Source organism: Urocampus carinirostris, chromosome 2, assembly GCF_059441175.1.
Source record: "Urocampus carinirostris isolate Australia breed hairy pipefish chromosome 2, RoL_Ucar_1.0, whole genome shotgun sequence".
Taxonomy (NCBI): domain Eukaryota; kingdom Metazoa; phylum Chordata; class Actinopteri; order Syngnathiformes; family Syngnathidae; genus Urocampus; species Urocampus carinirostris.
In genome coordinates this window covers 7,857,110-7,870,026 of record NC_142350.1, presented here as the reverse complement: position 1 = coordinate 7,870,026, position 12,917 = coordinate 7,857,110, and the positions used below count along the sequence as shown (strand labels likewise).

The 12,917-nt window shown below is 38.7% G+C and overlaps 1 protein-coding gene across 2 annotated transcripts in view; it reads right to left on the bottom strand.

The window, feature by feature from the left end:
* The window catches only part of grin2da (glutamate receptor, ionotropic, N-methyl D-aspartate 2D, a), a 100,338-nt gene that overhangs the window by 63,339 nt on the left and 24,082 nt on the right, over nt 1-12,917 (bottom strand). Inside the window, exons 2-4 of one of the 2 annotated variants that reach the window (XM_088328680.1) lie at nt 7,891-8,483; nt 3,250-3,387; nt 443-709 (exon numbers count right to left, since the gene is read on the bottom strand). In XM_088328680.1, coding sequence (XP_088184806.1) covers nt 443-709; nt 3,250-3,387; nt 7,891-8,343 — 858 coding nt within the window. In that variant the 5' untranslated portion in view covers nt 8,344-8,483. Of the gene's footprint in view, nt 1-442; nt 710-3,249; nt 3,388-7,890; nt 9,170-12,917 lie in introns of those variants that run through there. The other variant, XM_088328681.1, reaches the window with a different exon arrangement.

Here is a 12,917-nt window from a genome sequence, read left to right as displayed (position 1 = left end):
TTTGCCAGTTCGCCCCATTTTGTTTACTCGCCATTTCTTGCACCATTGCTGCACCCACCTGCGACACAACGGCAAGGCATTCTTCACAAAAATTACCAAAACGTGTCTCAAAACACTCAAAACCTCTTCGACTGATTAGCACGTAAACTAATATGGTGACTGGCTTGCTGTGGTGCTAATGTTCTTCACATGAAAACACAGCTCAGAAAGACGAGACTGGCTGTCTTTAAAATGCATTGTCTGGTAAAATAATTGGAATATACCAAAGAAATGTATGTATGTATATAGAGAGAGACTGTCCAGAAAATATGTACGGTAATATTTTCTCACAATTTGTATGTTTTGGAATTCGGGTGTCTCTTTAATAAGAAAAAACCATTAGGTTGGTCGCTTTTTGACCCAATTTGGGCTATTTCTTTGTAAAGGTTCTGGAGAAGCTCACCTGCGCCTCATTGTCCTTGAGCACCCGCTTGGTGCGGGCCCCGGCGGGGTCATCTGTGACGTTGAGCACCACCACACTTTTCCTCTCCCAGCCAATGAAAGAGCCATCCGTCATGCCCTCCACCATGTCCAGGAAGTCCTCGTAACCGTGGTGACGGGTGGTCACCACCGAGAAGGACGTCCAATCGTATTCCTCAAGGACCTCAAAGATCACTTCCAGCTGCAGCGCTGTCGAGCAGGTGAACTGAAGGAAGATGGAGCCGCTCTCCTGCCGAGTAACGATACCTGCTGTCAGTATCGGTGCGTATTTTTTCAAAATCACGCACGAAACGCCTTCTAGTTTGTTTGAAAATCAAACTATAAATTAAACTACTAGTAATGTATTTTTTAAATTACATCAGGCAAGGTCGTTTTTCATGCTTGCGGTATCGGTACCGGTGACGAAGATGCGAAATTTAACCTAAAAATTTTCTGACATGGCAAATAATTTTGTTGTTTGGATTTATACTGCTTTTTAATAATATAAACCAAGCACATTTTATACAATTGTGATATCAGTATTGAAGACTACTCAAGAGTTCAGTATCCAAAAACAGGGTGCATTAAAAGAAGAAAGGTTAAAAGTACTGTTCCTTATTGATCTCATTTTTCTTAGAAAACTAATAGAAAATAAATAGGAGAGATGGAAATAAAGACGGGTGAGTATCGATACAAAAAAGTTAACTTTAAAGAAGAAAGTTCAAAAGTACCGTCCATGTTTTTCTCGGAAGACAAGTTACATTCAAATAGAGACTGGCGTGTACCGATACTAGCTGTCTGTACCGGTGTGGATTTAATTTTTTTGGGGTCACGACACGTCCTCAAATGGTCTTTTGCAATTACAAACTAGAAAGGAGGAGAGTAAAATGCTAGTGATAAAATTCAATGTTGGGATTTAAATTTAGTTTTTACAGTCAAGGGAATATTATATACTCGTAGTATCAGTATTTGGTATCGGTATTGATGGATACAAGAGATGAAAAATGCTATCGTAAAAGAAAAAAGGTCAAAATATCGTACTGTACTTTATTTTGTCTCGTTTTATGTGGAAAACAATGGGGACATGCGAATGCCGATACTAGGTGTCAGTATCAATGCGGATTAACTTTAAAGCTACTCACAACACGCAACTATGTAAAATGATGAACTCCAAATAAGAACAATGGTGAATTGCTAACAAAAAATGTTGGGATGTAAATGTATTTCTAGTATTATCAGCCAACAAAATGTTGTATTGATAGTATTAGTACCTTGTATCGATAATGATGACTACTCCAGGGTAAACATGTGGTATTGAACTTTCGAAAATTGTCTGCAATGGCAAATAACTTAATATTTTAGCATGTTTTGAAAAATATCAGCCATTTCTTGAGTGAATTGGACTTTAAACACTGGCAGTCTTAGTACCTGGTATCGGTATCGACGCGTACTTAAGAGTATTGTAAAAAAAAAATAGTCCCGAACTATCAAAAGGTGAAAGGTCAAAATAGAATAAAAAACAGAAAAAGATGAGCAGATTTTGACAAATATAAGCTGTTTTTTTCTTTATGTAGTATCCGTACCTGGTATAGATACTCAAATGTAGAGTATTGTAAAAAAAATATGAAATATCATGAAATGAGAAAAAAATAGCAGATAACAGTAATTGTATCGACTGCAGTCTTGGTACGTGTTATTGGTACTGACTTATAGAGTTGAGTATCGTCAAAAAATTGTATCAAGCTATCGGAATAAATTAATTTAAAATATAAAGTAAGAAAAAAAGGATCTAAAACAAGTCCATTCTGACAAATATTAATCAACCTTTTGCCACATTTCAGACTTCAAACATAAAGATATAAAACTGTAATTTCTTGTGAAGCATCAACAATAAGTGGGACACAATCATGAAGTGGAACACACGTTATGGGATATTTTAAACCTTTTTAATAAATAAAAAAGAAAAAAGTGGGTGTGCAAAATTATTCAGACCCATTGAGTTAATACTTTGTTGCGCCACATTTTCCTGCGATTACAGCGGCAAGTCGCTCGTGGTTTGTCTCTATCAGTTTTGCACATCGAAAAACTGATATTTTTGCCCATTCCTCCTTGCAAAACAGCTCGAGCTCAGTGAGGTTGGATGGAAAGCGTTTGTGAACCATTCCATTGTAGCTTTTGCTTTATGTTTTGGATCATTGTCTTGTTGGAAGACAGATCTCCGTCCTAGTCTCAGGTCTTTTGCGGACTACATCAGGTTTTCTTCCAGAATGGTCCTGTATTTGGCTCCATCCATCTTTCCATCATTTTTAACCATCCTCCCTGTCCCTGCTGAAGAAAAGCAGGCCCAAACTACGATGCTGCCACCACCATGTTTGACTGTGGGGATGGTGTGTTGAGGGTGATGAGCTGTGCTGCTTTTACGCCAAACATAACGTCTTGCACTGTTGCCAAAAAGTTCGATTTTGGTCTCATCTGACCGGAGCACCTTCTTCCACATGTTTGGTGTGCCTCCCAGGTGGCTTGGGGCAGACTTTAAACAACACTTTTTATGGATATCTTTAAGAAATGGCTTCCTTTTTGCCACTCTTCCATAAAGGACAGATTTGTGCAGTATATGACTGATTGTTGTCCTATGGACAGATTCTCCCACCATTTCAGCAAGCTTTTTTGCCCTTATAATGAAATTTACAATTTAAACGAGCACCTTGCAAAAGTCTTCACACCTTTCCCAAATTTTCACACACATCTCATTCAATCATGCTAACGCAAGGCTAACGGGAGAGAAGATACCTGCGGTTCTCGTCCCAGGCTGGCCCCTCCTCCCACCGCCACCACTGGTACGCCCGTCTGGGCCGAGATGAACTCCAGCATGGGGGCCAGGGGGGCCCGGTTTGGGGGTGGCGGCCTCTCTTCCTCAAACACCAATCCCTGGCCAAAGTTAGTCAAGTTAAGTTATTTAAACCCACCCACAAAACACCCACACATTGTAATACAAACACTGTAAACAAACAATCGTGGCGCCTTCTGTTTTTTTACAAATTGGCCACAAGGGGGCAGTACAACACATTCATACACACAAAAACGAAGAAGACTTTCACCAATACTGTAAAAAAATACCTGAGTATTGTTTTTGCCATTGAATAAAGAACAATTGTCACTTTTATTTCTGAATCCGTCAAAACTTCAAAGCAGTTTTTTGTTATTTATGCTAATTGGGAAATAAATAAACGGGAATTGGCATTGTTTTTTAGCATCCAGCAAACCAACCATTAAATAAGTTAATGACTTCTTTAGCTCTAAAAACACAATTAAATTTGTAATGCTATTGAATACATTTTCTTTTTAATGTCGTTCATTTTTAAATATCAGCGCCGATGACAAATATTTGTTCAGGTATTGTACTTTCTTGTGGCTGTTTCTTCGGAATTAGAAGAAGAATAAATTGACAATCATTTAATGCAAATCTAATGTAAAATCTTGCAATGATTTAGAGGTATCACTAAAAACATCAGTAAGGTGTTGGGTTGGAGGGTTTGTATGTTATGCTAGTATTGTACGAACTAGCGGTATTGGAATTCGGTTTCGAAATTGGAAGGAAATTATATCGGACTGCCTTACTCATTTAAACAAATGAAAATGATCTTGAAAAATAAGTCACTCACATGTAGAATCATATACATATATATATATATATATATATATATATATATATATATATATATATATATATATATATATATATATATATATATATATATATATATATATATATATATATACTGGACTGTCTCAGAAAATTAGAATATTGTGATAAAGTTCTTTATTTTCTGTAATGCAATTAAAAAACAAAAATGTCATACATTCTGGATTCATTACAAATCAACTGAACTATTTCAAGCCTTTTATTATTTAAATATTGCTGATTGGAAGGAAATTATATCGGACTGCCTTACTCATTTAAACAAATGAAAATGATCTTGAAAAATAAGTCACTCACATGTAGAATCATATACATATATACATATATACATATATATATATATATATATATATATATATATATATATATATATATATATATATATATACTGGACTGTCTCAGAAAATTAGAATATTGTGATAAACTTCTTTATTTTCTGTAATGCAATTAAAAAAACAAAAATGTCATACATTCTGGATTCATTACAAATCAACTGAACTATTTCAAGCCTTTTATTATTTGAATATTGCTGATTTTGGCTTACAGCTGAAAAAAACTCAAAAATCCTATCTCAAAATATTAGAATACTTCCTCAGACCAAGTAAAAAAAATAATTTTATAACAGCAAAACTAAATCAAACATTTGAAAATGTCCATTGATGCACTCAGTACTTGGTTGGGAATCCTTTTGCACGGATCACTGCATCAATCCGGCGTGGCATGGAGGCAATCAGCCTGTGGCATTGCTGAGGTGTTATTGATGCCCAGGATGCTTCGATAGCGGCCTTCAGCTCATTTGCATTTGTAGGTCTGTTGTCTTTCATCTTCTTCTTAACTATACCCCACAAATTCTCGATGGGGTTCAGGTCAGGGGAATTAGCAGGCCAATCAAGGACAGTGATGACATGGTCAGTGCACCAGTTACTGGTGGTTTTGGCACTGTGGGCAGGTGCCAGATCATGCTGGAAAATGAAATACTCATCTCCATAGAGCTTTTCAGCAGATGGAAGCATGTAGTGCTCTAAAATCTCTTGGTACACAGTTGCATTTACTCTGGACTTGATGAAACACAGTGGACCAACACCAGCAGCTGACATGGCTCCCCAAACCATTGCTGACTGTGGGAACTTCACACTGGATTTCAAGCAACTTGGATTTTGCTCTTCTCCAGCCTTTCTCCAGACTCTGGCGCCTTGACTTCCAAATGAAATGCAAAACTTGCTTTCGTCTGAAAAGAGGACTTTGGACCACTCTGCAACTGTCCAGTGCTTCTTCTCCACAGCCCAAGTCAGACGCTTCTTCCGTTGTTTTGAGTTCAGAAGTGGCTTGACCATGGGAATACGGCTATTGTAGCCCATTTCCCGGACACGTCTGTGAACTGTGGCTTTTGATACCTGGACTCCAGCTTCAGCCCACTGTCTTTGAAGCTCCCTCAAATTCTGGAAGCGGCTCTTCTTCACAATTTTGTTAAGGCTGCTGTCATCTCTCTTGGTTGTGCAGCGTTTCCGGCCACATTTTTCCCTTCCAACAGACTTTTTGTGGATATGCTTTGAAACTGCACTCTGTGAACAGCCTGCTCTTTGAGAAATTTCTTTTTGTGTCTTACCCTCCTGATGGAGGGTATCAATGATGGTCCTCTGGACAGCAGTCAGATCAGCAGTGATTTAGTTTACTGAACCAAGCTGGGTGTTTTTAAGGCTCAGGAAACCCTCGCAAGGTGTTTCGAGTTAATTAGATGATTCAGGTGATTAGTTGAATAGCCTACTTGTATACTTTTTCATGATATTCTAATATTTTGAGATAGGATTTTTGAGTTTTCTTAAGCTGTAAGCCAAATTCAGCAATATTAAAATAATAAAAGGCTTGAAATAGTTCAATTGATGTGTAATGAATCCAGAATGTATGACATTTTTGTTTTTTTAATTGCATTACAGAAAATAAAGAAGTTTATCACAATATTCTAATTTTCTGAGAAAGTCCAGTATATATCGCATCATATTTACACACTGTCCCTTGAAGGAACAAATCCAAAAAAAGAACAAAAAAGTGTACGCGGCTATGTGTTCCAGCTGTGCAAATTGACACTAAGTGACGTTGACAGCCCGATGCTCGCAGGAGAGCACTTGATATGCAAATGAGCGGCAGAAGCGACATGCAAATGAGACGTGATTTAATAACAAACGAGCTTTCGAACGGCTTTGTGGTCGGGCCGATAAAATAAATATTCCAAAAAATGTAAATTAAAATACAGGTGCCTTGAACTGTGATTGGCCGCACTTAGAGTGAGGTTAGTGCTAAAGAAAAACAATAAAAGCAAACGGGAAAAAAAACGGCTAAAAAATTTGTTGAGATATGCTTTATTTCTCGAAGGAATGGAGATTAAATTGAAATTTTCAGCTGTCTAATGGAGTGACCTTGGGTTTCCTTTTACAGGTTATAAGTAAATGAGTCTGGCTTCCACTCAAGGGCAAAACAGCTAAACTGATTATAAATTTCCAGCCATTAAAATGTGTGACCCATAAATTTAAAGAACTGTTCTCAAAATAAGATTTTGAAATCGGGATTAGCTTCAGTTAAAGTAAAAATTATAAACAAGAAACAATAACAATAAAAAAAATACAGAACGGAAATTTTCAACAGTCATATCTTATCATCTCACATTTTAAACTACTCCAACTTTGAAATTAGGTTTTAAAGGAGTGTTTGCTTCTGTTTGATACACACATTGTGTAAAAACAAACTGCAAATTATAGCTGTTGGATGACGTGGTGCCGTATATAGCTGGACATCCGTCCAGAGTCAACATTTTTGAGGGTTACAAAATGGATTCGAACATTGTAGCTGTCATATTGTGCATATTTACATTTGAAAGACTCAAGTTTTATATAAAGGTTACAAAAGACAGTTGGACTTCCATTCAGGCTAACCTTTTCCTAAAGTTACAAAACGTAGTTAATGTGTTTCTCATATTAAGATTTTCTTTTTTTTTTTTTACAGAAGATTGAGTCAAAATTATATTTATTCATTTAATTTTTGTGGTATCAGGAAGGAAAATTGGCTTTCACCGACTGTATCGCGGGGTACTGTAAAGTCAGTGCTGTTGCAGCAGAGCGTGCGCTAATTATTTAGATATCTTTTAATGTAAAGATTTTATAGGAGGATTTGGCTTTCATTCAGGGTTAAAATTTGTTCAGTCACAAAACAGAACAGAAAATTTAAGATGTCAGATTGAGTGATGCCGAATTCAGCTGTCACAATTGGTGCATTCTGTTTTTAACGGATCAGGATTTCACATATGGGTCTCAAAAAGCTTTGGTCTCTGTCATGGTCAACATTTTATTGTAACTTTGTAACAGTATCTAAACTGATTCGAGCATTTCAGCTGTCGAATTGTGGGACCTCTAATTTTAAAGAAATTAATTAAAAATAAAGATTTTAAAGGAGTGTTTGGATTTTGTTCAGAGTCCGTATTTCACAAAACGGTAAAGAATTTTTCAACCCACAGATTTTGTGACCTTTAATTTCAAATACATTTTTTTGAGTAAAGATTTTCAACGCAAGTTCAAATTTTATTCAGTCACAAAACAGTGCAGAAATTTTAGCTGTCAAGATGCCACCCTCCCACAAAATTTGAATTGGCTTTGATTCTGCTTTGACAATTTTTAGCTCTCTGAATGTGTGACATGTTTTGAAGTAAGGTTTTCTAAGACACAACTCTAAGCAGCCAGTACCTGCAGCGGCGTGGTAGCGAGCAACTCGCAAAGCTGCAACAGGAGGCTGCCCGGGCTGCTCTCGTTGACTTTCAGGTAGATGACGGTGGCCTGCCCGGACGGCGTCATTACGATCTCACCGACGAGCATGGAGAGCGAGTAGGTGGCGGCGAAAGAGGCGGCGTAGGGCGCCACGGCCGCAGCACCCAACGGGGAGGCCGCCACGTCGGTCAAACCCCTTTGTCCGGCCCCCGGGCCGCTCCCGAGACCGGTCCCCGACTCTCCGGCCCCCGCCGCCGCAGTCTGCGGGAGCAGGGAGGATCCAGAGTGCACCACGGCGATGTTGACGCCACCCGAGTCCCTCTCTCTCTCCCGGGGCCGCAGCAGCAGGGGGGGCGAGGGCCGCGCCGGCACCGTGCAGACCAGGACAGCCAGCAGCAGCGAGAGGCGAGAGGCCGGCCGCGGCGCCGCCATGGGGGAGGGACGGGGACAGGGACGGGGCCCCGGCCGGCCCTTCGGCTATGGCAGGCGAGGCCTGGCACCGCTTGTCGGGGAGGGCGGGGCAGGGCAGGGGTGGCCGCTCACCGGCGTTCACCCACTGAACTGACCACAACCTGCCAGTTACAAATGGAACACATGTTATATTCAGCTTTTAACTATGCATGGATGCACGGATCGATGAATGACCGGATTGAAAGAGAGAAAAGAAAGATACTAAAGACAGATAACAGAGAGGAAATAGAATGCAATAGATAAGAGAAAGAGACTGAAACAGGGAGAGGCATCATTGAAAAAGATGATAGAAAGAGATTCAACAGTGAGAGATCTAAAATAAAGATACATAAGAGTTAGAAAGAGAGCAAAAAAGAGAAGAGAATAACAGATAACAGGGAGAAAGGTAATAGAAAGAAATAGAGAGGGATAGAAGAGATGGAGGGAGAGAAATAATAGAGACGAGGGAGATTATAGAGAGAGGAGGATAAAAGAGATAATACAGAGATAAAAAAGAGAGCGGGAAAATAGGCAGATGAAAAGAGCTACAATAGAGATAATAGCAAGATAGAGGGAGAGAAATAATAAAGAAGGAGAGATAATCAAGAGAGAAAGAGTCAATAGTTAGAGAGATAATAGAGAGAGATAAGAGATCAAGAGCAAAAGAAATAAGAATGATAATACAGAGATATCATATAGAGCAGGGGTGGCGAACACGTGTCTCTAGAGTCGCATGCGGCTCTTGGCCAGTAAGAATGCGGCTCTTTGCCTCATCTTATTTTCTATATACTGTGGCTCTTTGCCTTGTTTCAGGTTTAGTTTTTTGTGTGTATTGAGGGTGGAGACTTTCCTTGAAATCAACACAAGAACAGTACTTGTTGTATTAAACGGAAAGGAGTGTGTTATGGGAAATAATATGTTTTTAATTGTGTGTGTCTGTCTGTCATGGCAGGTCAGTGCGTGGTGTGGCTCTTTGACTCTCACAGTTAAAAATGTCGGCTCTTTGTGTCAAACTTGTTCGTATACAGTATAGAGGGATAAGGGCGAAAGATAAGTGAGAGAGCTCAGAGAGTTAAGGGAGAGAGACAGATATTTAGGAGGGCGAGGTAACAGAAAATGATAATTAATGAGTGAAAGAGTGAATAGATATATAATAGAGATAGCAATATTAGAGAGATATAAGAGATATTACAGTCTTTCACAGTATTCCTTTTTATACACTTTTCAAAAAAATGATTTGAAGTGGCACATACCCATTAAAAAAAAATTGATCAGACAAAGATGTTGCTGCCCCCTGTAGGCCCGGAGTGAAACTGTGACCACTGCCCATTGCCAAAGGCTTATGAATTCCTTATTCTGAATGTGTGTTGGATTAGAGCTCAGCAGAACCTATTTGCATCACGTTGTTAACCCCCCCGTGTATTCATTAGGTCCAATTATGTTTTCTGTTCCACTTTCCTTTCTCTCTCCCTCGCTTCTTTTCATGCTGTTGCCATCACGCTCCACTCTGGGAAGTCAATGCGGGATTAGCGCTGTGCTGTGCATAAAAAACAAATGTTTCTTGTTTTTTGTACGACAAAGTTTTGGTCTATTAAACAGCTATAAAATGCAAAAACGCTTTTCTAACATGTATCTGAATCATTGTTTATTTGATCAAAAATATCTATCCATTATCTGCACCGCTTATCCTCAGTAGGGTTGCAGGGGTGCTGCAGCCCACCCCAGCTACCTTCAGGCAGAGGGCAGGGGACAACCTGATTTGGTTGCCAGCTGGTCGCAGGGCACACGGAGAGAACTCACTTGATTGTTTACACCTAGGGACAGTTTGGACCCGCCAATTAACCTGACATGCTTGGTTTTTGAATGTGGGAGGAAACCAGAGTGCCCGGAGGAAACCCATGCGGCACGGGGAGAACATGCAAACTCAGCACAGAGAGGCTGCAATGGCTGGAATTTTGCCCTGGACCTCTGCATTATGGGTCTGTGCGCTAACCACCCAGCTGCCCTTTGGCGAAATAATCATACAATATTTCTAATATTTATTATATTTTGGGTAATATGTATGAGAAATCAATTGCTTTAATTTATCATGTTTATTTTTCCAACAGTTTTGAAAAACACAATTATTTTCAATAATGTTCTAAGTATTACTTTTTTTTGACTAATTCATTAAGCATTTACAATGAATGATTCTAAAAAGCTTTATGAACAAAAGGACAAATATATATATCTAAGGATATAAGGATATAAGGATATAAGGATATAAGGATATAAGGATATATATATATATATATATATATATATATATATATATATATATATATATATATATATATATATATATATATATATATATATATATATATACATATATATATATACATATATATATATATATATATATATATATATATATATATATATATATATATATATATATATATGAGAGAGTGTGTGTGAGAGAGAGAGAGAGAGAGAGAGAGAGAGAGAGAGAGAGAGAGAGAGAGAGAGAGAGAATAGAGAATAGATATATAGAGTGGGCAGCATGGCAGCGCAGTGGTTAGCGCGTGTGTGGCACAGTTCTCAGGTCATGAGATCAAAACTTTCCTGTGTGGAGTTTGCATGTTCTCCCCGTGCTTGCATGAAAGAGTGAAAAGAGAGAGAGCAGAGAGGGGGAAGAGAGAGAAGAAAGAGAAAGAATAGATGGAGAATAGATGGAGAGAAAAAATACAGACACGATAGAGAGAATTGAGAAAGAGAAGAGCGAGAAGAAAATAAACAGATAGAATAGAGAGAGAGAGAGAGAGAGAGAGAATTTATTTCAAACAATAACAAACGATTGCCTAGTGAGTAATGTGCAGGCCATAAAACAGCCAATCAAAATGTACATTTTCAAAAAGACATCAAACGTTCATTTCGGGAAAGCCGTAATGCGGCAGCAACAGCACGGAATTGTGGGTAATGGCTTTCCATGGCCGCCGGTCCTTTCCCCAGCCTTCATTAGCGTTCCGCCGCCTCGTCGTTTAAGGGACGTCTGTAAATCTTTGCCGCGGAAGAAAAACACTTTGGACTAGTAAAATATTTTCCCGCTCGCTCTTCCGCACGCGAGTGAAATCCCGTTAAACGGCCGAACGCCACGTCCTCCATCTTGGAGGGTTCGCTCCGCCTCCTTCCTGCTCTCCTGCTGGCCATCGCAATTCATTACGGGCCCGGCGCTGATTCATGACTCGCTCCCGCATAGGCGGGGGCCCCACGGATGCCGGGTCATAAATCTGCAGCGCCCCTCACACGTGAACGCATGAAAGGTCGTGTCTGCGTCAGCAAAAAAACTGAGAGCCAGATTAGCTAGCGTGCCTCGTGGTCCTTACGAGCCTGCAGCTGCGAGTGTGTGTTTGTGTTGCGGAAGAAAAAGGAAGAATGAGACGCAATTGATTCACGTTTGACGGGAAATATTGTCAGACTCTGCGGCATATCATTTACGAGACGATTAGAAAGACCAAGAGCTTGACGTCATCGTTTCTTGTTTACAACTTGGATTGCTCGTCGCCATCAAGTAAAACTTTTGTATTGGGTCGTTGTCTGTTTTCTGGGTTAGCAGATTTATTTGAGCTCGTCTTGAATAGTACTTTTTAATAAAGTAACAGCTATTCACAATAAATCACTCTTGTACCTTACAGTCATGTTTTGTAGAAAAACAACAACAACATATTATTACTCCCTCACACAGGCCACCAATAAATCCTGTTGGCAATATATTTGTCTCATCTGTTTTTATTTATTTTTAAATACTTTTTTGCTTCCTGCATAAAATGTTAAAATCCTTAATTTTTTCTTGGGAAAAAAATCTAACTCATTTGAAAAATATTGAAATATTTTAAGACTATTTACTATTATTACAACAACAACTAACAACTGTTTTTCTTGAGGCAATAATTTAACGTGTAGATTACAAAATGTGTTCTGTTGATATTTTCTTATCAAGTTATTTTCTTACTTTTAAAAATTTTGTGTGTTTTTCTTATCCTTTAATTACTTCTTTGAGTTTCTATGAAAATCTCATCTCATCTCATTAGCCGTACCGCTTATCCTCATTAGGGTCGCGGGGGGCTGGAGCCCATCCCAGCCATCTCCAGGCAGTGGGCAAGGGACACCCTGAACCGGTTGCCAGCCAATCGCAGGGCACACGGGGACAGACAACTCACTCGCTCATTCACACGTAGGGAAAATATGAGGATTTTTTTTATATGTGGTAGAATTCTTTTTTACAAAATATACAGGTTTATTGGGAAAATATTTGGCTCATTTAATTTGCCTCAGTTCAAAATACTTTGTACTACTTTTTCCAGTAAAATTCCATTATTTCTTTATGCTTCTTTGACTGAAAATTTAGCCTATTTTAAATATTTTTCAAAATGTTTTTGTATAATTTGGTATTAACTTTTTTCTACTAAAAGAACAAAAGTGGTACTCCCTTTTTATTTCCTCACTGTATTAAACAATAATAATAATGTATTAATAAGGCAAACATTTTAATTTCAAAAATATACATGTGCCAA